The sequence below is a fragment of the Nannospalax galili genome, unplaced genomic scaffold, assembly GCF_000622305.1.
Source record: "Nannospalax galili isolate Female #2095 unplaced genomic scaffold, S.galili_v1.0 scaffold249, whole genome shotgun sequence".
NCBI lineage: Eukaryota > Metazoa > Chordata > Mammalia > Rodentia > Spalacidae > Nannospalax > Nannospalax galili.
In genome coordinates, this window is record NW_008360307.1 from 16,410 (window position 1) to 39,499 (window position 23,090).

The 23,090-nt window shown below is 38.1% G+C and overlaps 1 protein-coding gene across 1 annotated transcript in view; it reads left to right on the plus strand.

Annotated features, from left to right (window-relative positions):
• Positions 1–23,090, plus strand: part of LOC103726802 (D-ribitol-5-phosphate cytidylyltransferase-like) — a 273,724-nt gene that overhangs the window by 8,708 nt on the left and 241,926 nt on the right. The window contains exon 2 of the mRNA XM_008824429.3: positions 3,587–3,632. Within this exon, the coding sequence (XP_008822651.1) occupies positions 3,587–3,632 (46 nt within the window). The remainder of the gene's footprint in view (positions 1–3,586; positions 3,633–23,090) is intronic.

Sequence of the window (23,090 nt, forward strand, 5' to 3'; positions counted from 1 at the left end):
GAGGTGCTTTTTCTTTCTTTTGGTTAATTGGGCTAGTGGTCTGTCAATCTTGTTTATCTTTTCAAAGAACCAGCTCTTGGAGTTGTTGATTCTTTGTATTGTTTTCTTTGTTTTAGTTTAATTAATTTCTGCCCTGATTTTTGTTATTTCTTCTTGTCTGCTGGGTTTGGGTTTCCTTTGCTGTTACTTTTCAAGTGTCTTGAGTTGCAGTGTTAGCTCATTTATTTGTGTTCTTTCTGATTTTTTGATGTAGGCACTTAGAGCTATAAACTTTCCTCTAAGGACTGCTTTCAGCATGTCCCAGAGGTTTTGTTGTGTTGTATTGTCATTTTCATTTTTTCCAGGAGTACCTTTATTTCTTTCTTAATTTCTCTTTTGACCCATTCATCATTCAGGAGTGTATTGTTTAATCTCCATGTGTTCATGTGGTGATTAGGGTTTCTTTGGGTGTTGACTGTAAGCTTTATTGCATTGTGGTCTGATAGAATGCATGGAATTATTTCAGTCTTTTTGTATTTGTTTAGGTTTGTTTTGTGCCCCAGTATATGGTCAATTTTGGAGAAGGTTCCATGGGGTGCTGAGTAGAACGTCTGTCCTCTGGTGCTTGGGTGGAATACTCTGTAGATGCCTGTTAAGTCCATTTGCTATATGGTATTGTTTAATTCAGATGTCTGTCTGTTAACTCTCTGCCTTGTTGACCTATCTAATGGAGACAGTGGGGTATTGAAGTCGCCTACTATTAATGAGTCAGGATTAATCTGGGTCTTAAACTCCTGTAGTGTTGTTTTTATGAAGTTGGGTGCACCAGAGTTTGGTGAATATATGTTCATGATTGTAATATCTTCTTGATTCATTGTTCCTTTGATCAGAATGAAGTGGCCCTCTTTGTCTCTTCTGATTAGTTTTAGTTTAAAGCCAATTTTGTCAGGTATTAGAATTGCTACACCTGCTTTTTTCTTAGTGCCATTTGCTTGGTATGTTTTTTTCCATCCTTTCACTTTGAGATAGTGACTGTCCTTAAAAGTGAGATGAATTTCTTGCAGACAACAAAACGATGGGTTTTGTTTCTTAATCCATTCACATTGTCTTTGTCTTTTTAGTGAGGCATTCAGTCCATTAATATTTAAAGTTATTAATGAAAGATGGGTATTTAATGTTGTCATTTTTATTTCTGTTTACATTCTTGATATCGCTGTACTTTTCCACAGTTATACCTTCTTTGGGTTTCTTTCTGAAATCCCTTTGATATAGTCATTCCTTTCTTCAGTTCTTTGTATCTCTTCCAGAACTCTTTGAAGGGCTGGTTCTGAGGGTGGACATGAATTCCTTCAGCCTGTATGTCATGGAGGACTTTTCTTCCTCTTCGACTATAATAGACATTTTGGCTGGGTATAGTAATCTGGGTTGGCATCTGTGGTCATTTAACACTGGGAATACTTTGGTCCAGGCTCTTCTGGCTTTCATAGTTTGCACTGAAAAGTCAGCTGTGATCCTAATGGGTTTTCCTTTATATGTGACTTGTTGTTTCTCTTTTGCAGCTTTCAGAATTGCCTCTTTGTTTTGTACATGTAGTGTTTTTACTATGATGTGCAATGGAGAGTTTCTTTTCAGGTCCTGTCTGTTTGGTGTTCTGTACGCTTCTTGTATTTGTATGGGCATATCTTTCTTTAATTTTGGGAAATTTTCTTCCACGATTCTGTTGAAGATTGGTCCATGCCATTATTTTGGGATTCTTCTCCTTCCTGTATGATTCATAAGTTTGGTCTTTTTATGGAGTCACACAATTCCTGCATATTACATTATTGCGATTTCTTAAATTTTTCATAATCTTTGCTTGAGTGGTCTAGTTCATCCACCTTATCTTCCAGTCTTGATACTCTGTTTTCCATTTCATTCATCCTATTGGTGAGGCTTTCTCCTGTCATTTCTAAACGGCTTATGGAGTGTTTCACTTCGTTCTTCATTTCAGCCTGAGTATTCTTCAATATTTCTAACTCTTTTCTGAATTCATTCAGAATTTTATCCCTATCTTCCTTCAGTTCTTTGATTTTTTCATTTGTGTGTTCTTTAAATTCACTGAAGTCTTTTTTCATGTTTATGATTGTTCTTTTGAGTGCCATGTCCTTTATTATCTCTAGGTGGTTCTCACTATACTCCTCTAGAAGAGTATTGGTATTTGGTGGGGATATGTTATTTTGGTTTTTCATGTTATTATTTTTTCTCTGTGATTTTGACATGTGAATTTTTTTTGTAGTTTCTGATTCTTGTGTGAGACTCAAGCCTTCAAGTTTAGGTCTGCTTCTTTTTGTGAACTTTATGTGACTTTGTGCTTTACTGTTTGGGCATGAAAATCTGGTTCATCTAAGTTTCTAGTTCACTCTTTTTTTTTTTTTTTTTTTTCTTTTTTCCTTTTTGAGACAGGATCTCCCTGTAGTTTTGTCTTTAGGAGTTCCCACAGAGGCCCAATTCAGATGAGGGTCAGATGATTTCAGGCTTTCTCCTAAGGTCTGGATCCTTCCAGGACTGATTTTGGCCTCAGGAATTTGGGGGTTGGACTGGCCTGGGAGCCTGGCCCTGAAAAGATGCTGGTCTAGGGCAGCTGGTGCATGTGCCACCCAGAGATTCAAAGGCAGATGGGGCGGGAAGAGGCTCCAAGGACTCCTGGGGACTGCACTGAGGAGCTGGGTTGGTCCCAGAGAGAGGCCTGCGGGTGGGAGAGAGCGGAAGCTGTTTGTTTTAAAAATATTTTATTTATTATTTTTATTACGTGTATGAGTGTATTGCCTGCATGTATGTAAGTACATGTGTGTTATGCAGGTCTTGAGAAGCTCAAAAGAGGTCATTAGAGTTCCTGGAACTGGAGTTAGGGATGATTGTTAGCCACCATGTAGGTGCTGGGATTCAAAACCTGGTCCTCTCCAAGAGTAGCCAGTGCTCTTAACTGCTGCGCCATCTCTCCAGCCCCAAAGCTGTTTGTTTTTAAGGAAAGATTATCATTGTTCTTCGGCACACAGTGGTCCCCTGAAAATTCTTGTTATGGGAGCCAGCTTTTAATAAAATTCTTACCAGGTGAAACTTACCTATTTGATAAAGACATTTCCAATTCAGAATAAAGTCCTTTTAAATGTCAATTAGTTTTTGAGAATTTCAACTAAGAATGGAGCTTGGTGATTTTTGTGCTACAGAGTCCTCCTCTGCCTACTCCTTCTTTCCTCCCCAGCCTTCTGTCTTTCTTCCCTCCTTCCTCTCCAGTGTAAAACCTTACTGTCAAATTGTAGTGCTAACCCTTTAGTTTGAGCACTTACACATTTTCTTTCATTTATAATCCTTCACTTATAGTAATAGGATTTCAGTAACCCTGCTACATACTATCCTTTATTCAAAGATTTAAAAATCAAATCTTTAATAATTTGTAGAAATAGAATTTGATTTAATATGACTTTCTAATGCTGCTTTCATTTGGAAATTGCCAGTGTTGTATGTGTACAGTTTCAGCAGATTGAAGAATTTCCTTGGGGGCATTGTTTTATTGCTTTCGCATTCCTTCCTGCTCTGTTGAGTCTAATGAGGTTTATCTGTCCTTTAGGTGACCTACAAACGAGATCTGTATGCGGCTGAATCGATTATTAAGGGTATGTTCGGCCTTGTGACTGTCAGTTCCTGTGTTTCAAGAAATGTAAGCCAGCTAAGAATTTCTCAGGACAGTTTAAATCCCAGCCATCTGAGAAGGACAGATGCCTGTAGGCCACTGAGGTCTCTGATTTGGTTTTTGAAAATAATTGCATTTTATTTTGCTTCCTGCTTGTGAAATACCACTTATTAGACCACATTGATTTTAATTTTTATAAAAGAAAGACTTTAGCCTATTGAGTATGGGGCATCAATACTATTAGAAAGGCAGCTGTGCAAACTGATAGTAAAATTGTAAAGGTACCTCATGTTTACTGCTTAGAGGATTGTCCCTGCCCCTTAAGGCTGTCTTATTAAAGAACTGACACCTTCCGTGTGGCAAACATTTACACAAATTAGGAAAGTGTGCTGGATGATTTTTAAAAATTCCCTACTTAGTCTGACAGTGACTGTAATATTATTTTGTAAGTTTAGATATCATGTATATAAAAAGTACCTCCCCTTATCACTATGATTATTGTGATCCCAGTTAGTATATTTAATAACCATAACACAGTTACTACTGTGGAAGGCATGTAATCCGAACACAGAAAGGACATTCTCCTGTGTTTTTCCAGGCTGTTTTTTAAATCAGAGTTCTCAACCTCAGCACTATGCTGACAGTATTGGCCAGATGACTGCTGTATTTCAGGATGGTTTGTGCTTTGTTTAGTAGTCTGGCTATCTACTACTGTGATTCCATAAACAGTTTCCCTGTCTCACTGGCACCCCAATTGTTATCCTCAAAAGCATCTCTTGAAGTTGTCAGATGTCCTCAGAGGATAAAGTTGCCTCTAACTGAGAACTTGTGTTTTTAATATGTAGTTTTAGTAGTAAAATCAGAGGTTTTACTCCAATCTGGAGACAAGAATATGCTTCACAGTGTGTTAGTGTTTTTATCAAAAGTAGATTATGGCCAAAATGATGCCCAAGTTTTGACTGAGAGGTGAGCATAAATTCATTCTTTTGCTGAGGTAGAAAAAGTACTCAACCTGAATTCTGCACACATCACTTCATTTAAATTTTAGGAAAAAGTAGTTGACAGTTAGTTGGCCTCATACGTGAAAAGCTGGAGTTGTTTTTCTGATCATGACACTGTTTGCATTTTGCCCTCAGATTCTTTGCTCTTCAAGAATATTTTGTTTCAAACCATTAATATCATATAATTTGTGTTTCTGTGTATGTAAACAGACCATCTATAATCATAAATCAAAATGTTGACATATATTTACATATCAGCTAGGCAATGTGTAAATATTTCTCTGATAGAGGTTGGCTAAGCCATTCTGTGGGAGTTTATGCTTTTAACACAAAGAAATAGAATACTCAGTTTGCTTTCATTTCCAAGTCCATTTCTATGTTACCTGGGTAGAATGGAAGTGATTTGTGAGCGATATTTAAGTGTCTCAGCTGTGGATTCTCCGCATTGTGATATTTGGCCTGTGTGTGATATTTACCATTAACAGAGCAGATTGGTAATAGAAAGTTAACATTTTAAAACTAATTATTTTCTTATTTATATAACATAGTAATTTTTTTTTAATGTGCTCTATTTTATTCTTAGAGAGTACTCAGAATGGCTGGATGTAAGCAGCTGATTTAGGTTAACAAACTCCAAAAGTTTCCTTATCCCTTAAGGTTTGTGTTTCTAAAGCCTTCTGGGATAGTGATGTCACTAGCTGCTCCTTTTGGTCTCTTACAGGTCACCCCATCTAAATTATCTTTACTGCATTGCAGGCTCAAGTCTTGCTGTGGTCTACTAACTCCAAAATGTGTGTTTCTTTATCTGAGATTAATACTGACCTTCATGAGTTACATAAAGACCAACACTGATAATTGAAGTACCTTTGGGAATGGGAGAAAGAAAGCTTTTGGGGTTTTGAAGTTCTAAAATATAGTCAGGCAGTGCATGTCTAGGGAGGCAGAGAGAGGAGGATCCAGCCAGCATAGCTGAATCAGTGAGCTTCAGGCCCCAGGTTCAGTGTGAGACCCTAAAAATCAGTTGTAGAGCAACTTGAAATACACCAAATGTTGACCTCTTGTCTTCACGCACACATGCAGATAGATACACATACACCACACCTAAAAAATTAAATGAAGTAATGTATAAAATGTGATATGGTTAATAGAAGTCTGTTTAAGCTATAAATTCTCATTCCCATTTACCAGTATATTGGTTGGGCTATCCAGAGAAACAAAGCCAAAAGGATATACATAGGCATTGCTATACAGAAAGAAATTCATTATGAAGTCTCCTCTGTGATAGGAGGGCATGGGCCAGAGACACATTTCCATGCTGCTCCCTGCAGTAGCCTCAGGATTTCTTTTTCAGAGTTCTCTACTATGGTCAAGCTGGAGTTTTTGACTTCACTGCCAAAAAAGAATTTCAGAACAAATCAATATTAAACAGAGTTGGAGTTTATGAAGAGATTTTTTTTTTTTTTAAGTCAGAGGCTAATAGAAAGGCATTCAGGAAAATGTTATAAAACACCCGTGTGAATATGGGCTTCTCTTATTTTTGATTTTAGTGGGTTCTGAAGTTACATCTTTAAAGGTTCCAGGTTCCAGGAATGAGATCATTGGGTGGTTCCTGAGGTGTACCAGGCATGATTGTAATTGGTAATATATATATAATGAAAATCCTGTATCTCCAAGTTGCACAGAAAGTTAGGATGGATTTTCCTCTAAAACAACTTATTGTTCTTGTTTATGAAATGGCCAGATAATATCTGATAATGTATCATTATATATTCTCAGGCCTTAAGCATGATTTCTTGATGTTCTATAAAATACCTCTATATAAAATCAGTATTATCACTATGTTGGAAAGCTTCATAGCAAATGCCATTAACTGTGCTTGAATTCTTTATTCTCATCTGGTGAGAGCTGCCATTGGTCTACAGAGTGAGAGGCTCCTCTCCTTTTCTGTGTCCCCCAATTTTCCTGTCTTTCTTTCCTGCCTCTCCATGAGCTGCTCTCTGCAAGCTAGAGGCCCAGGAAATCCCATGGTATTGTTTCTGTCTAAAGCCAAAGGCCCGAGAACCAGAAGAACCACTATCCTTCAAACTGAAACTAGGACTGAGGGCAGAAGATGGATCTTCAAAGAGGGAGAATTTTCCCTTAGGTTCCTCCTGTCCTCCTGATTAGTTAGGCCCTGGGTGAACTGGATGCCATTCACCCCATATTGATGAGGGCCACTTTCTTCCTTCAGACTGTTCTTGGAATTGCAGACCTCCTCTAGGAACTCTAACTCTCTCATCAAGAGGTTAACCAGCTATTTGGACATTCCTTTGCTCAGTCAAATTGATGTATAAAATTAACCATCACGCTTAATAAATGTTCAAAATTTTATTTTATTTTTTGTGGTACTGGGGATTGCACCTAGGGTCTTGAGTATGCTGGGCAAGTGGTCTACCACTGACCTACAGTCCAGCCTTCTTTTTAACTTTTTATTTTGATACAGGATCTCTCTAAGTTGCCCATGGTGGCCTTTAGCCTGTGATCCTTGACCTCTTCAGTATCTGGGATCACAGACCTGCATTAGTATGTTTCTAAGTACTCATTCCTAACAAATATTGGACACTAGCTTTGTGCTGAGCATTGTTTGGAGGATTTTGTCTATAGCGCTTTATCTCCCAGAAATTAATGATGTAGGTAGTGTTATAATTTCCATGTTGTAATGCAGTGAAGTGTTCTAAGGTAATACGGACTTGAGAACAATTCAAACCGAGCTTCTTAACTGCAAGCCTGTGCCTTGGGTGCCTTGCTTCTTTCATCTCTGTTGTCCCCTGCTTTCTTCTCCCTAAGGAGGAGTGGTTCAGATTCTCTTATCTGAGACCCATAGGTTATCTGTGTTTCTATTCTTTCAGATGCAAAAACACATAATTTATTTATTTGGAATATCTTTATTTTTGACAATTTCATATGTGTATATAGGTAGATCTTGATCATATCCTACCCCCAACTCCCTGCTCCAACTCCCCAAGCTATCAAACATGTCTTCCTCTTCATGCCCCCCCCCCCGTTTTATTGTAATCTACTGAGTCTAATTAGTACTGCCTGCTGGAGTATTGATTGATCTTGTTGGCTTGACCTTGCACAGGTAACCGTAGCTGCAGTGAGTTCTTTAATCCAATAGCCATGTCAGGTCCAGAAGAAGGCATTTCACAGTGCTCCTCTCCATTGTCGGATGCTTACATTCTTTCTGCCTCTTCTTTGGTGATGTTGTTCCTGAGCCTTGGGGTTTGGGGGTGATTGATATAGCTATCCCTTCAGGACCGGGCACTGAACAGTCACTTACTCTTAGCTACTTGAATAGTTATGAGTTTCTTTATTGCTGCCCACTACAGAAAGAGGCTTCTCCAGTCAAGGTTGAAACCAGCAGGACTACACAAGTAAAAATGTAAATATTTACACGTTAGTTTTACAGCATGTCTGTCCACTTAGTAAAACAGAAGTAGTAGTTTCCCCTTATGGTCTTTACCTACTGAGTCATGGGCTCTTGACCAGGCTTATAGTATCAGATATGAATCCCTTCCTGTGGGCAGACCTCATATACAATTAGCAAGTGATTGGTTACTCTCATAACCGTCATGACACTATTGAACCTCTTGCCTGGAAGGTTACTATTGTAGCATTCAGGGTCCAGTTCTGAGTATGACTATCAATGTCTTTCCTACCCCCCAGCAGCCTGCATTACAGTCATCAGCAGAAAGGAAATTTTCTGGTCAGGCCCAGCATGATTTTCTATGTCCCATAACCAAAGCGTGTTGTGTCTTGGAAAATCAAGAGGAATGGCAATAGTCTGTGTTGTTTTGAGTTCCTTTGGGATAGCCCTGCCTAGAACTGAGATTTTCATTTAATAATGCTTGTCTTCTGGAGGAAGCATTTTCTATCCTTACAGGCTACTGAAAACACATCATTTCTTATATCACATCACAGTGGCATTTTTGTTACCTCACAATGAATCATATGCTCAATATAATAAATACCATAGATTTCTAGTCAGCTTAAGTTCAGGGCTATTTTATTATCAAATTATATACCAAAATAAGTATTTTTGTTTTAAGATCTTTGTGGATTTCATAAAGTCAGCCTGTTTGAACCTGTTTCAGATTATGGTTCAGTGAACATGGAAAGAGTATCTACTATTTTGTTTCCTTTATATTCTCTGTTATTGCTTTGGATTTATAAATTGTGTGGGTACAGATTTATAAATTGTGTGATTTTTCCCCTTGATTAAAGTTATGGGACATATATGGCCCTTCTCTCCCACTTTACTCCCTTTTCTGCTCACAAAAGATGTATATTGGCATTCAGTCTGTTCATCTATCTATCTGTATGTCTTTAAGAATGTTGTAATGTATAAGTAGTATAATGTCTGCATATTGTTTGGAGCACAGAACACTTATGCCAGGAATCCTATGTATGCCATTTTATTTATTTCTTAAAATAATACTACTGTCAAAGAGATATTTATGCTCCCATTTTGTAGGCAGGGAAACTGAGACTGAGGTATGTCTGTGTTCTGTTTCAGTCTAAGTTGATTTTTCAGGGCATGTCCGTTCTTCACCCCTGAACCATGCAGATCCACTTGCTGAGCTAAGAGTCCATCTTGGATCCAACAGCACTCTCAGTGGGCACACCATTGCTTTCTAAAGTTCAGTATGCTCAGCTCTGAGCCTTTGGGGCAGGACTCTGCCTTCACCTGGCTTTCTGGAGAATGATGGTATAATTGAGAATAAATATTTTACTTCTTGGTACTTTTCTTGAAAGTACTTGTTGCTGACATCACATATGTTCAGGAAAATGGATAATTGTGAAATGATAAATTTCTAGACATGCCCAGAGAAGTAATAAAAATAAAAACTGAATGACAGACAATAGTTTTAAAATGACTAATTGTATACAATTTAGGTTTTTTTTGTATATTTTTAAATTGAATTCTTATGTATTTCATACAAAACATCTTAATCATCTTTACCCCACTCCCCCATCGACACCCTCCCATAGCCCCCCCCAATCAGATTTCATCTATTCTGTCACATATGTCAAGGCCTATCAAGTCAAGTTAGTATACCTAGATATCCTTCAGTGTAAGTTCATTCACTGGAGTCTAGTCAGTCTATCTAGAGTCTCTCCCTTAAAGAAGACCAACTTCCCTTCACCCAGCAGTGATCAGCTGCCAACTGGTCTTTGGCTAAGGTTGGGGCCTGCTGCCTATTTCCCCAGTTCTATACTGAGTTTTTGTTTCATTGAGTTTGCATGGGTCTTGTGCCTGCTGACACCATTGCTGTAGGTTCATATGAGCAAGGTCCCAGGAGACTGTAAGACTGTTTCCTTATGGCTCTTACAGTCTTTCTGCCCCCTCTTCAGCAGTGGTCTCTGAGCCCTGGGTTGGTAAGGTTTAATATAGGAGTCCTGCCCACAGACCCACATTCTGCATTCTCTTATTCTTTACACTTGGGTCATTTTGTGGCCTTTTGGGTGCATCACTCTCTGTTGCATGAGGGAACTTTCTTGATGAGAGTTGAGAAATCCATTAGTGTTATCTCTATCACTCGTTCTACTATGTTGCATGAGCCTTAGGTAGAGAGGTTCCATTTTAGATGTGTCACTTAGAACTGGGCATCTCATAGACACTTATTCTTTATGTGTGACCAGTTGTGGAACTCTGTAATAGTCTTCATCTGTTGCAAAAGAAGCTTCTTGATGTGTGCTGACTGGCATACTTGTCTGTAAATATACGGATCCATATTTAGCATATAGTCAGAAATTACATTTGTCTAGGGATGTGACTTTTTATATACAGTAAATCTGGTTTGTGTACACAGCAGATTCTTCTCTGGGATGGGACACTTAACTTTTCTCATGCTGCTTTATGAATTCTGAGTACTCTGTAAGCTATCAGTTCTCAGTTGTTTTCCCCTTGAATACTACTGATGGCCACCAAATACTTTGATGTGACTATTTTCTTGTTTCCCTCTCATTTTTCACATTGTAAAACTTGGCTAGAATAAATTTTAAAAAAGTTAGACTTTTGCTTGCTATTGGAATCATGTGCATTTCGTTCATCTTAATTTACGATCAAGTCAGTATCTTTGATTTCATATGGGAGCTTAGATGTTAGGAAAGAAAAATCTCATTTCATTAGGACTTGAGTTAGGTCTGTTAATTTCAGCAAGCTTCTGACTAGAATCTCCAACTTGGAATAAGCTTCCAAATCCAATTTTTGCCTTCTGTTAAATATTATTTTTAACTTGATTGATTTTAGCTTCAACGTTCGCGTGGATTCCTATTTACCGTGAACCATGCCTAGTAGGAAGTATGAACAGAGTGCAGTGCTCATAGTTGTCCTTCATAGAATGCATGCTAAAATCCAGTTAATCACACATTTACTATAGGGCTGCGTAAAACAAAGCCATCTCAGCATTTCCTTTTTCCTGAGGTAGAGTGCTAAATTTGGTTCCTGTTCGTTCAACTCTTTCAAGCTTTTATTCTGAGTGAAAATGAAAACAAGCATTATTTTCAGAGTCATGTGATTAATTAGTACAACAAAACACTAGGTTGGCTGATAAGTTTGTAAACATCCACTGAACAAAGAGGCTCTGTGCTTCCCACCCTCTTCCACAAACTGGTTGAGCCCACCCAAGCCTGCCCTGCATGCTCAGACAAACCCAAACGATATTAAAGTGGTAACAGATGCCAGCAGTAACATACTTTATCTAGACTTACATAAGCCATACAAACAGTCCCAAACCACACTGATTCAATATGCTGACCATATCTTGGCAGAAGGGTCAGTATTCTATAATTTTCTAAGAAGAAGTCCCAATGGAATTTCTACATTAAAGAATGTATTCATTTTTCAACATTGCCCCTCAGCAACCCTCTAGTGCATTCAATTTTGTGGCTAAACAGTGTTATAAAAGTTCATTTTATTATTTTCTGGTTATAATTGTACAAACTTGGGTAAGCTTATGCTATAAAAATGGCCTATGGTGCCTCTTTTCATATGATGCAAAAGTAAAAGGTAAATTGAAAATCACTTGTTTTAACTGACTGTAGTTAAAATTAGTTAATGTTAATGTTCATATAAAAATTATTGTCTTTTCCCTAATCATTATGTAATGCTTTCCCTTTGTTAAACGTTTATTTTATTTTAAGGGAAATTGATTTTGATTTCTCTGAAGTATAAATTTTATTGGATCACAGATTTATTTGGAAAATACACTTTTCTCATATTTATTTTTTTAAAATACACTTTTATGAACATCTCTGCTACTGGCTCATTTCTTTCATAATACTTAGGAACAATAATCTGTGTTTCTTCATACTTATTTGCCTCACATTGTTTTTAAAATTATGCTGATAGAAACACAATTCAATTCCTTTGTGCATATACCTTGAAAGTTCATAAAGATGCTTTTAAATTGACTTTTACCGAAAGGAATACGATAAATCACATGCGAGTAAATTCAGTTCAGTGTTGTGGAGACTGAAGACATTGTGTTGGATTCTGTGTCTTACGCACATGGAAAGTCGAATGGTTTAGTTTCTTAAGGATCCTTTGACATTTTTCCTTAGAATTGTGATTTTAAAATGCAAAGTTATTTTGAAACTTTTGAATAAGTTGAAAAGATGAGTAAGGGTAAGTCAGGTTGTCACCGTGTGTCACAGGCCTGCCCTGTGTCTGTGGTGTGTCCTTGTCAGGTTTTCCTTGTTAAATCCTCGGTGATGGCGCCATTTATATTAACCACGTTTCTTTGGACAATGCAAAGTGACAGCTAAGATTTACTTAGAAATCTTACTTTTTTGATGTTTCTGGCTTTTGACTGATACTTAATTTTCCAAATTTTCCCCATTAATACCAAGACTTCTTTGTACATAATAGTTTTTGTTCTTTATTCGCTTGAAAACAGTAGTGTGATTGTATCTTATGTGAGTGCGCGAGAACATTTGCGTCAAGCTTTAATTAGTAAGAATAGGAAGTCTGTAACATAATTTAAAAGGAGCTTGGTTTGCTTGCTATTTTATTGTTAAGAAAGATGTAAATTGGAAAGTTAAATATTTGGGTCAAGATTAGAGAAAGTAGAATTTGCTTGTTTGTTTAACCTTATAATTTTCTTAATTTGTCATCAGTGAAATGTTAATTTAAACATAGGGAAGGAAATCTGTTGTTTTCAATAAGTCAAAGGTCATAGTAGGCTAGTAAGAAACAAGCAAGTAAAACTTGATAACAGACAAGAGCCAGCCACTTCTTTACTTTGGAGTAGATTTTACAGAACACCCCTAAATCCACATATGACATTTACGTTCAAAGTAATGATGCATTTTGCAAGCATGCTGATGTGTTCTGAACTTTAGGAAACACTTTAAACTTACTTCTCTAAGAAAGGATATAAACTTATAATGACAAAATGTACAGTATCACAAAATAGTAAAATGAATGTACTACTTCCTTGTAAGCACGTGCCCAGCGAGACAAGATGTCACATGCCTGCTGCTTATGCTCTGTTCTAAGGTAGGAAACCATTCTGCATTCTGTGACTCATTTTAAAATGTGGTTAAGATCTGCTGATAGACAACATCTTTTTAAATATCTGCCTCCATGTGACTCCTTCCAGTTGTAACATGCACAGAAAAAAAAAGCTTTCTTCTCAGAAGACTGTGCTGACCTCTTGCTGTGGGGGTATTTGGTGTTTTTGGAAGTTTTTATTTACTGACTGTCATATAGGTCTGGCTTGCCACTTATTTTCCCTTTGTTTGCTGCCTGCCTCTTCCCTTCTTCCACTAACAGCTTCCTCTGTCATGACACTAAGAGAAAGTTTGAATACCTTTGTAAAGGTGATGCTGAGACAGGGACAGCAGGGCTCAGTAGTGGGACCACTTTTTCTATTTTCTTTGGCGACAAGGTGTCACTTTGTAGCCCAGGCTGGCTTTGTCCTCATACTTCTCCTGCTTTTGCTGAATTACAGGCATGTGCCATTATTCCTTCTTTGCTTGTGATTCTGGTTAATACCATCCTTTATCTTAGAGAGACACAAAATGGACCCCAAGATTGGTTCTGATTCAAGGAATTCAACGGCAGAATGGAAGATACTGTCCTTATTTTGAATGGATTAGAACTTCAAAGATCAAACTTTGTCATGGAAATAACTTCTTTTATATTTAACACAATTATTTAAGAAAACTAAAACCTTAATAGGAGAGGTCAATCAAATGGAAAATAAGGATAGTGGAATAAGTTCAAGGTGTCATAGAGAGCTAACAACACAATTCTGGATTCCCTTGCTTATGAAACTAATTGTAGTATTTCTAGGTTTTGGCTTATTTGTCTGAAGGAAAATAAGTTTTAAATCATGAGTATGTCACCTATTAGATTTTGGCCTCCTCTGTAAACTTTGAGATTTATACTCTAGACCTCCTTTTACTTATGAAAGATTTTAGTTAGAATAACACTGGAATTAAACATTTATGAAATGACATTATATATAATGAGCTATTGCTAAACTATGTATTATTAACAAAAGACGGCGAAGTTTTGGATTTCAAAGAACATTAAGCCAGAGAGCTGGAAGCCTAGGAGAAATTCTGTGTATTTACAGCTTGATTGAAACTTGAGTGAATTTCAAAGGATTTTGGCAGATGAAGCTATAATATATTAAAAACTTTGACATTCAGGTTATCAAACCAGGCATTCTTTGAAGCTAAGTCCAAGCAATGTGGTTGGAATTCTGACAATGTTCCTGCCTCTTTGCAACCATCAATACCTTTTACAGCAAGGAAAATGGAGAGGTACAAGCAAAATCATAATCGTCTGCTTGAAGGGCCTCATGCCTTCCTCCAAGTGGAGCTAACACTGCACAGCTATGGCTTTTGAAGGGTCCTGCACAAAAGAACAATGGACCTTCTGAGGCTTGTCTCCTCTAATTTATCCCCTTTTGCACTTCAGTGACTGTCAATTGTTTCTGGTGCTTGAGAGTATTGTCTTTTCTAGTACATTGTGGACCAGGGGATCAGCTAAGAGTTTCTTTGTGTTGAGTTCTATGTCCCAAAACATTTGATTTAGGTTATTATTGGAGAGTATTCTCAACTCATAACTGACTAACTGACATAATTAGACAAATGAGAGTCTGCTTGTGAATTTTAAATACTTTGTGGTACAAGATGTTCGGTTAGAGAGATAGTTGCAAGCCACAGGATGATGTTGACAGCTGTGGAGACTGTCATAGGTACTTCATTTCTACAGTATTACATTATTGCAAGATGCAGTTTATTCTAAGAAAATTTATATGCAAGTGGAAAAGCACCCAATTATTACAATGCAACTTAGTGTTTTTACATAAAACCTTACTTTTATATTCAATTCATAACTTTTATATATAGACCTATTTTTTCATTTATTCATATGCAAAAGACATGGGTAGTATTTTGCTTCTGGGTAAGATGGAGCCCAAATGCTTAACTGTTCTCATCAAATGAAGCTGAGAACACAGACTGAGTCTTCAGAAGAGATATTTGAGTATGTAGTCAATACTAGCCGGCAGATTAATGAAGACTCAGGTTTAAAGTATTGTCTTGGCAGTGATTTTTGCCATTTTCTTGCTGTTTCCTGAGTTGGATCCAATATAGTTTGGGAAATGGGGATCAGTCTAAGCACATTTAGAAAAGAAGTATCTCCTAATATTAAGAGAGAGAAGAACTTCTCATGCTTGAATCTTGCTTCCCTAAGCAATCATGTGCAGTGGTGGCCATGATGATGCAACTGGGGAACAGGTAGAACCTAAGTATTCTGGGAAGGGAAGAGTTCCCATTACAGAGTGGCTATGGATTTTGAAATGTGGGGTGGGCACTGTTACTGTTTCTTCTTTCTTTTGTACTGCTTAATTTCTGGACACAAGTGCAGTCACTGGAAATGTATGGTAAGGTCCCGTCTTTCTGTTAGGAGTATTGAAAAGAGATGCACTAGGGAGATGGAATGAGAGGGGCATTGTGGTAGAATAGCATAGATGAAAACTCCCAGCTGTACCCTTGAGCTGCACATAAATTCATTAGGCTAGAAACATCATTCCATCAACTTTAAGGTTGGGACTAAATGATAAATCAGGTTTTAGACTGGCCACTGAGGAGCACACATGGCAGACTGATTCAAACAAAATTGTAAAAGCTTTGAGAAATGGAATGGACGCTGGAAACATGACACAACTAAAATTGGGGCCTGTGAAAAAACGGGTGGATTTACTACTGGAACACTAAAAAAATTTGAACAGGACTGAATGTTTCCAATCAGAATATGACAGGATAGAATATTTTATTCAGAATAAATATACTGAAGGTATACCAAGATCATTTGATATACAGAAAGCTAGGAAAATCTGAACTCATATTAGTGAAGACATCAGTATAGGTGATTTTGGTGAGCTGACATACAGGCTGGAACTATCTTAAAAATATTTTAAAGCACTAATGAAAGAAGTGCTACATAAGTAATGCTCTTGAAATGTGAAAAAAATCACAAAGGTATTAGAAATATAAAGAATCAAATGATAATTTTAGAAGTGACAAAAATAACTAAATTAAAAGATAGCCTGTTGCATGAGCTTGGTGAGAAAACAATGACACGGAGTACCTGAAGCTGACTAGACCAGTCAACATATTTCCGAGTGAATTCACAGAAGGAACGGCGTTTGGAGAAGGAGATGAATAGTGATTTGTTCCCACCTGTGGGACCAACCAAGTCATCATGGTCTCGGGAGGAGAAGACAAGAATGGTATAGAGAAATAAAGTGCTTGAACCGTGGGCAAAAGCACCCAAGTTCGGCAAAACCAGATTTACAGAAGGAAATCCTCAGCCAGCTGCTTCACAGTCAGTAGAGCACAGAGGACAAACTGAAAAATTCGCAAGTGCCTCGGCGACGTGCTCCATGGCTTACAGGGCAACAGTGATGTGAACGACTGCAGTTCTCGTCAGAAGCTTGGGAGCAGAAGAAAGTAAGACAGAATTATATGGAGAAAGATGCTGCCAATCATCCACTTCATGTTCCAAAACAAGCTCTTTAGAAACGAAGCTGTCATACTTTCTCAGATAAGAGCACTAAAACTGCATTGCCCCCAGATGCACTCCAGAAGAATGTCTGAAGGAAGCTTTTCCACATGGATGGAAATACCAGTAGGAAACAAAATACCAGGGATTAAATTAGAATAGCAAAAGTGATATACATTTAGGTAAAGAGGCTTATATCATTCTCATTAGTTTTAAAAACTATTTTCTTGTTAAAAATATTATATTTTCCAAGTGAGCATGTGGAAGAAGGCAACAATTCTGTCGACAACACAAATGGGGTGGGGTTCTGTCCTAGTTCGTGTCTCCATTGCTATAACAACACACTCTGACAAATACCAACTTGGGGAGGAAAGGGTTCATTCAGCTTACATCTCCTGGGTCACAACTCATTATTGAGGGAGTCCAAGGTAGGAACTCGGGACAGGAACCTGGAGGTAAGAGCTGGAGCACAGGCCATGGAGGAATGCTGCTTACTGGCTTGCTCCCCTGGCCCCTGCTCAGCCTGCTTTCTTATGCAACACAGGCCCACCTGCCCAGGGGTGGCACCACCCACAGTGGGCTGGGCCCTCCCACATCACTCAGTAATCAAGAAGATGCCCACAGACATGGCCACAGACCAGTCCAATGGAGGAAATTCTCCAATTGAGGCTCCCTCTATCCAGGTGTGTCAAGTTGACACTAAAGCTATCCAGCACAGGTTCCTATGCTGCACTTAGTTGTGTGCCTTCTACTGAATATGGTAAATATTTTATGTATACTATAAAATTAAACATATATAAATGTCAACAGCAAATACTAAAAGATGTGGCCAAACCCCAAAGCTGTGTAGAGATCCAATCACATATATAAGAAGTAAGTTTAAAAACACTAAAAAAGGCCTGGAGAGATGGTGTGGTTAAAAGCACTGGCTGCTCTTGCAGAAGACTGGGTTTGATTCCTAGCACCCACATGGTGGCTAACAACTGTCTGTAACTCCAGCTCCAAGAGAATTCAGTGCCCTCTTCTGACCGCCACAGGCATTGCACAACACGGGTGCATTTGCACACCTGCAGGCAACACATTCATATACATAAAATAAAAATAAATAAAATATTAAAAAAAATACTAAAACGGGACAGAGAGCTGACTCAGCAGTTAAGAGCACTGGCTGTTCTTGCAGAAGACCCAGGTTCGATTCCTAGCACCTATATGGCAGCTAACAACCATCCAAAACTCCAGTTCCAGGGGATCTGCCACCATCTTCTGTCCTCTGCGGGGACTGCATGATACAGGTGCATTTTCATACATGAAGGTATAACATTCATACACATAAAATGAAAATAAATAAATAAATAAAATACTAAAAAATTCAATAAGCCAAACAGATAAAGGAACAGAGAAAAAAACTAGAACCTAGATTCAGACTTACCAGTTACATTAAATGTAAATGGTTACAGCACCTCAATTAAAGACAAGAATTATTGTGATATTGAAATGATACCCTGCTACATGTTTCCTGTAAGAGCTTGCTTCAGGGATATCATATAGGTTATGTTAAAGATAAAGAAAATAATCATATCATACTAATGAAATCATACTAATAATCATTCACTAATGAAAAGAAAACTGTAGGGCCATGGAGCTAGTTCAGTGGGTAAAGCTCTTGCTGCCAAACCTCAACAACCATGTCAAGGTGAAAGGAAAGAACCAATTCCACAAAGTGGTCCTTGGACCTCCAAATATGCATTGTGGCATGCATGCCCACATATGCCCAGCAACATCTCCAACATAAATAAAAATTAATTAAGAAAATAGTAATGATTATATCATCAGCCAAACAGAGTTTGGAACATGGAAAATTTTGCCAGTGATGAAGCAGGGCATTTCATCACATTAAAAGGCCAATTCAGTATCTTGGTCCATTTGTGACACACTAGCAGAACATACCGATTGGGTACATTAGAAGGAACAGGTACTCATCCTTTAAACTTCTGAAAGCTGGGAAGGTCGAGGTACTAGTTTGAGGTGTGGCTCACTGTATTGTGTTCTCACACAGTAGATGGAAAACGGATGGATATAGTGTATCATGTGGCATGGATTTTTGGATTTAGCTCAGTTTCAGAGAAGTTGCCTAGCAAGGGCAAGGCTCTGGGTTTGGTTCTCTGCACCAAACACGCACACACACACACACACACACACACATATACACACACTCACGTGCACCCCCCCCGCACACACACACACAAACACACATACACACACGCACGTACCCCCTCCACATACATCCACACACACACACACAAACACATATACACACACGCACGTACCCCCTCCACGTACACACACACACAAACACACATACACACACACACACACACACACACACACACACACCAGAAAACAAAATCATTTGTGAACAAAAATAATTTTCCTTTCTTTAGTATTTGGATACCTTTTGTTTCCTTAGCCTACCTGCTGTGTGGAACATCCAGTCCACTGTGCAGGGAAGTAGCTTCAGTGGGCATCCTGTCTCACTTCTATGTTTGGTAGAAAAACTTTTACTCTTTCAGATTGAGTATTTGTTACCTGAACTGCTTGAGATCAGACAACTTTCATATTTTTTTAAACAGTTTAACAATATTTTGCATAGGCTTTACTAGGTCAGTATCTCATAGCTGAAATTTGAAATGTTCCAAAATCCAAAGCTGACATCAGCACTGAAATAATTTTATGTTTCTATATTTTTTTGTGTTTATGTACAGGTGTATTTTCATTCATGTGTATGAGAAAGACTCAGGAAGGCCAGAGGTCAACCTTTAATTCAGTCATCAAGAGGTGTTCACCTTCTTTTCTGAGACAGGGTCTCTTGCTGGGACCTGGAGTTTACTGATTAGGCTAGGCTGGCAGGCCACTGGACCTCAGGGATCCTCCTGTCCTCCTGTCCTTACCTCCCCAGAGCTGGGATTATAGACATGTGCTACCATAACTAGCTTTCTTTTTCCATTTTCTTTTTTTTTTTTTTTTAAAGAGTGTGTCTGGTGTATGCATATGTTTGTGTAGGTGTGTGTGGGTATACAGATGTGTGCACATGCATGTGGAGGTCAGAGGTCAATATCAGGTATCTTCCTTCCTCTCATTTTCCACTGTGTGTTTTTTTAGACAGGGTCTATCACTGAACCTGGGGCTTAGTGATTCGGCTAGACCAGCTGGCTTGTAAGTCCCAGAGCTCTGTCTGTCCTGCTTGCCCCAGCCCCATGCTGGGGTTACAGGCACATACCACCATGCTCAGCTTTTACATAGCTGCTGTGGATTTGAACTTAGCTCCTCATGCTTGCATGGTATATACTTAACCCACTGGACCATTTCCACAGCCCTTGCCCTACTTTTTACATGGGTACTAGGGATTGAAATCAGGTCTTCATAGAAGCACGTTATGGAGTAGGTGTTTTTTCCTGACCCTTCAGTACATTTTGCCCTTGAGATTTTGGGATTAAGGATTAATTGATCTCACAAACTGATTTCAGCAGTTTATTAAAAGGATTATGTACCATGACCAAGTGAAATTTATTCTGAAATGCAAGGATGATTGACACACAAACCAGCCAATATAATATGGTACGTTTCCAGAATAAAGAAAGAAAAAAAAGTTTACATGATAAGAATAATGCAGAAAGAAACATTTTACAAGATTTGACTCCTTTTCATGATAAAAAAAAACATTGGTATGAGGAAGAGAAGGAAAGTCCTTCAACATAGTAAAAGCTATGCATGAAAATCCTAGTGATGATTCTACTCATTGCTTTTTACTTAGAGAAGACTAATAACAGCTTTTCATTAGCAATATTTATTATTTAAAATTAAAGCATGTTTAGAAGGTACTCAGAACTGCAAACCTCAAAACTATATGAAATAAAAGTGCCATTTATCTTTTCTGTTTCATGTTCTGTATTATTTTTCTCTTAAGCTAAACTTTAACATTTACCCCCTCTATGTATCTTTGTTATGTACAGATGTCCTTATTTTTATCTCTTGATTTTACATTGTGTGTGTGTGTGTGTGTGTGTGTGTGCCTGTGTGTTTGTATGATGTTGTGTTTGAGTATTGTGTGTGTGAATGAGTGTGTGTTTTGTATGTGCCTGTACGAACTTTAGTTTTTGAGACTGGGTCTCTCACAGAACTTGGAGTGGCTAGATTGGCTGGCCAGCAGGCACCAGGGATCCACTTCTTTCTGTCACCCCTACACCCTGCACTGCACTGTGTGTGTACGTGTGTGTGTGTGTGTGTGTGTGTGTGTGTGTGTTGTGTTGTGTTTTCTGGTCGTCATACTTACCTGGTAAGCACTTTGGGAGCTGAGCTCTCTCTCCGGCCCAGAATACTTTCTGAATGAGTAGAAGTAATGGCACGAAAAGCCTAGTTTATATTAGATGAGTGTTTTATATACTTTAAAAAATGTCTTGATGTCAAACTTCAGATTAGAAATGCAAACCAAACAAACTTAGTTTATAGAATAGTGTGCATACCCACTTAATCACTTAGATCGATTGAATTTGAACAACACAGGTGTTCCTGAATCTTTACCCAGTTCAGACTCATGCCTTCTTCAAAAGTAGCAGTCACCCAGATTTATAGTAATTTGCCCATCACCCCTCCTCTCTCTTTCTCTCCATCTATGTATATGTCTGTATGGTCTTTTTGTGCCTATGCTAGCCTTGAGCTTGTGATCCTCCTGCCTCAGTCTCCCAAGTGCTGGGATTACAGTGTGTGTCACTGAGCCAGCCAGGCTCTTTTTTTTTTTTTTTAAATAACTTTCTCTTTTTGTTTATTTGAGACAGTGCCTTGTTATGCTCCCCTGGTTGATCTAGTACTTACCGTGTAGCCCAAGCTGGCTTTCAATTTATGGCAAATCTTCTGCTTTCCAAGAGCTGAATTTGTAAGTGTTCACCATCATGCTTTCTTATCACTTTTTTGGTGTTATTTTTGAAACAAAATATGTTAAGTTTATTTAACACATTCTTTTAAGTTTTCTTACAATTTTTTTTTTTTTAATTTGGCCTGTAGGTGCTCTAAACATTGATGGCCAGTCTTATGTGTTCAGTTCTGTGTCTGTCTCTGTATCCTGATCACGATAACCTCTAACACAATTACTAGCTTTGTCTCTGTTTGGACTAGGTGCAAATCATGCTATTGGAATTGTATCAGGTGGTTTTCATATGTCAGATACTCTTATGGAGATATGTTGTTTTTTTTTTTTAAAGTGTGTGTGTGTGTGTGTGTGTGTGTGTGTGTGTCCATGCATACACAGAGGCCAGATGGTCTTATGGTGTCCTACCCTATCATCACTGTCTGCCTTATTTCTTTGAGACAGTGTCTCCCATTAAACCTGGAACCCAGCCGGCTACCAGAAAGTGCCAGTGATTCTTCTATTTCCATAACCCCCAAACCTAGGATTTTACATGGGTGCTGGGGATTGAAACTCAGGTCCTTATGCTTGCATAGCATATGTTCATACGCACAGAATCATCTCTCCAAGCACCAGGAATGTTTCTTTTTATCTACTGTTTATGCAGTGGTATTGTTTTACAATAAAGAAAGGCAAATGCTTGATTATTTTTCCTTTCAGTTTTCAAGTGAATAAATTGATTCTCTATCATTTATAGTTATTAGTTTTATATGTGGGTAAAGATGAAATAATTTATAAGCATATAGTGATACTTCTGATTCAGTATTAAACTATATGTCAGTGCTTCTTTGTTGTGATTCCTGCTTTTGAGAACCAGAGGCTGGCAGAACTAGAAAGGCCCACCTTTAGTCACTTTTTTAATTTGATAGTTCACACTCTCTCATCTTATGATATCAATGGATCAATGGTGCTAATGTCAATATTCCAGTAGTGAGTTAGACAATTTTTAGATCTACTTCCATTTACTGTCATGCTGTATTTATATAGTCACTATAGAGTCGGGTAGGCAATGTACCTCAGTGGGAAAGTAACTGTGCGCTGTATGTAAGACTCCGGGTTTAGCACCAAGCATTGTCAAGACAGAACCGAAACTAAGAAAATCTGATGCTCTGTATAAATGGCTCTTTGGTGTCTTCTTTCAGATCATGGTGTAATGTACTACCAATGTCTGAACAAAATACTGTTGGCATCTTCTCGGTTATTGAATCGACTTTGTATAAAACTTTATTATTGTATGCATGGATAAGTTCCTGATTTCTGTAATTATTGACCGTATTACTTAGTTCCTTATGTCATCTTTACACTATTGGATGAAGAACTGCTAAATTGTAAATCCAGGTGAGACTTGCAGAAAAGGTTACTGACTGGTTGGGTTTTGGTTTCTTTAATAGTTGTACATCAGAAGTAGAAAGTATT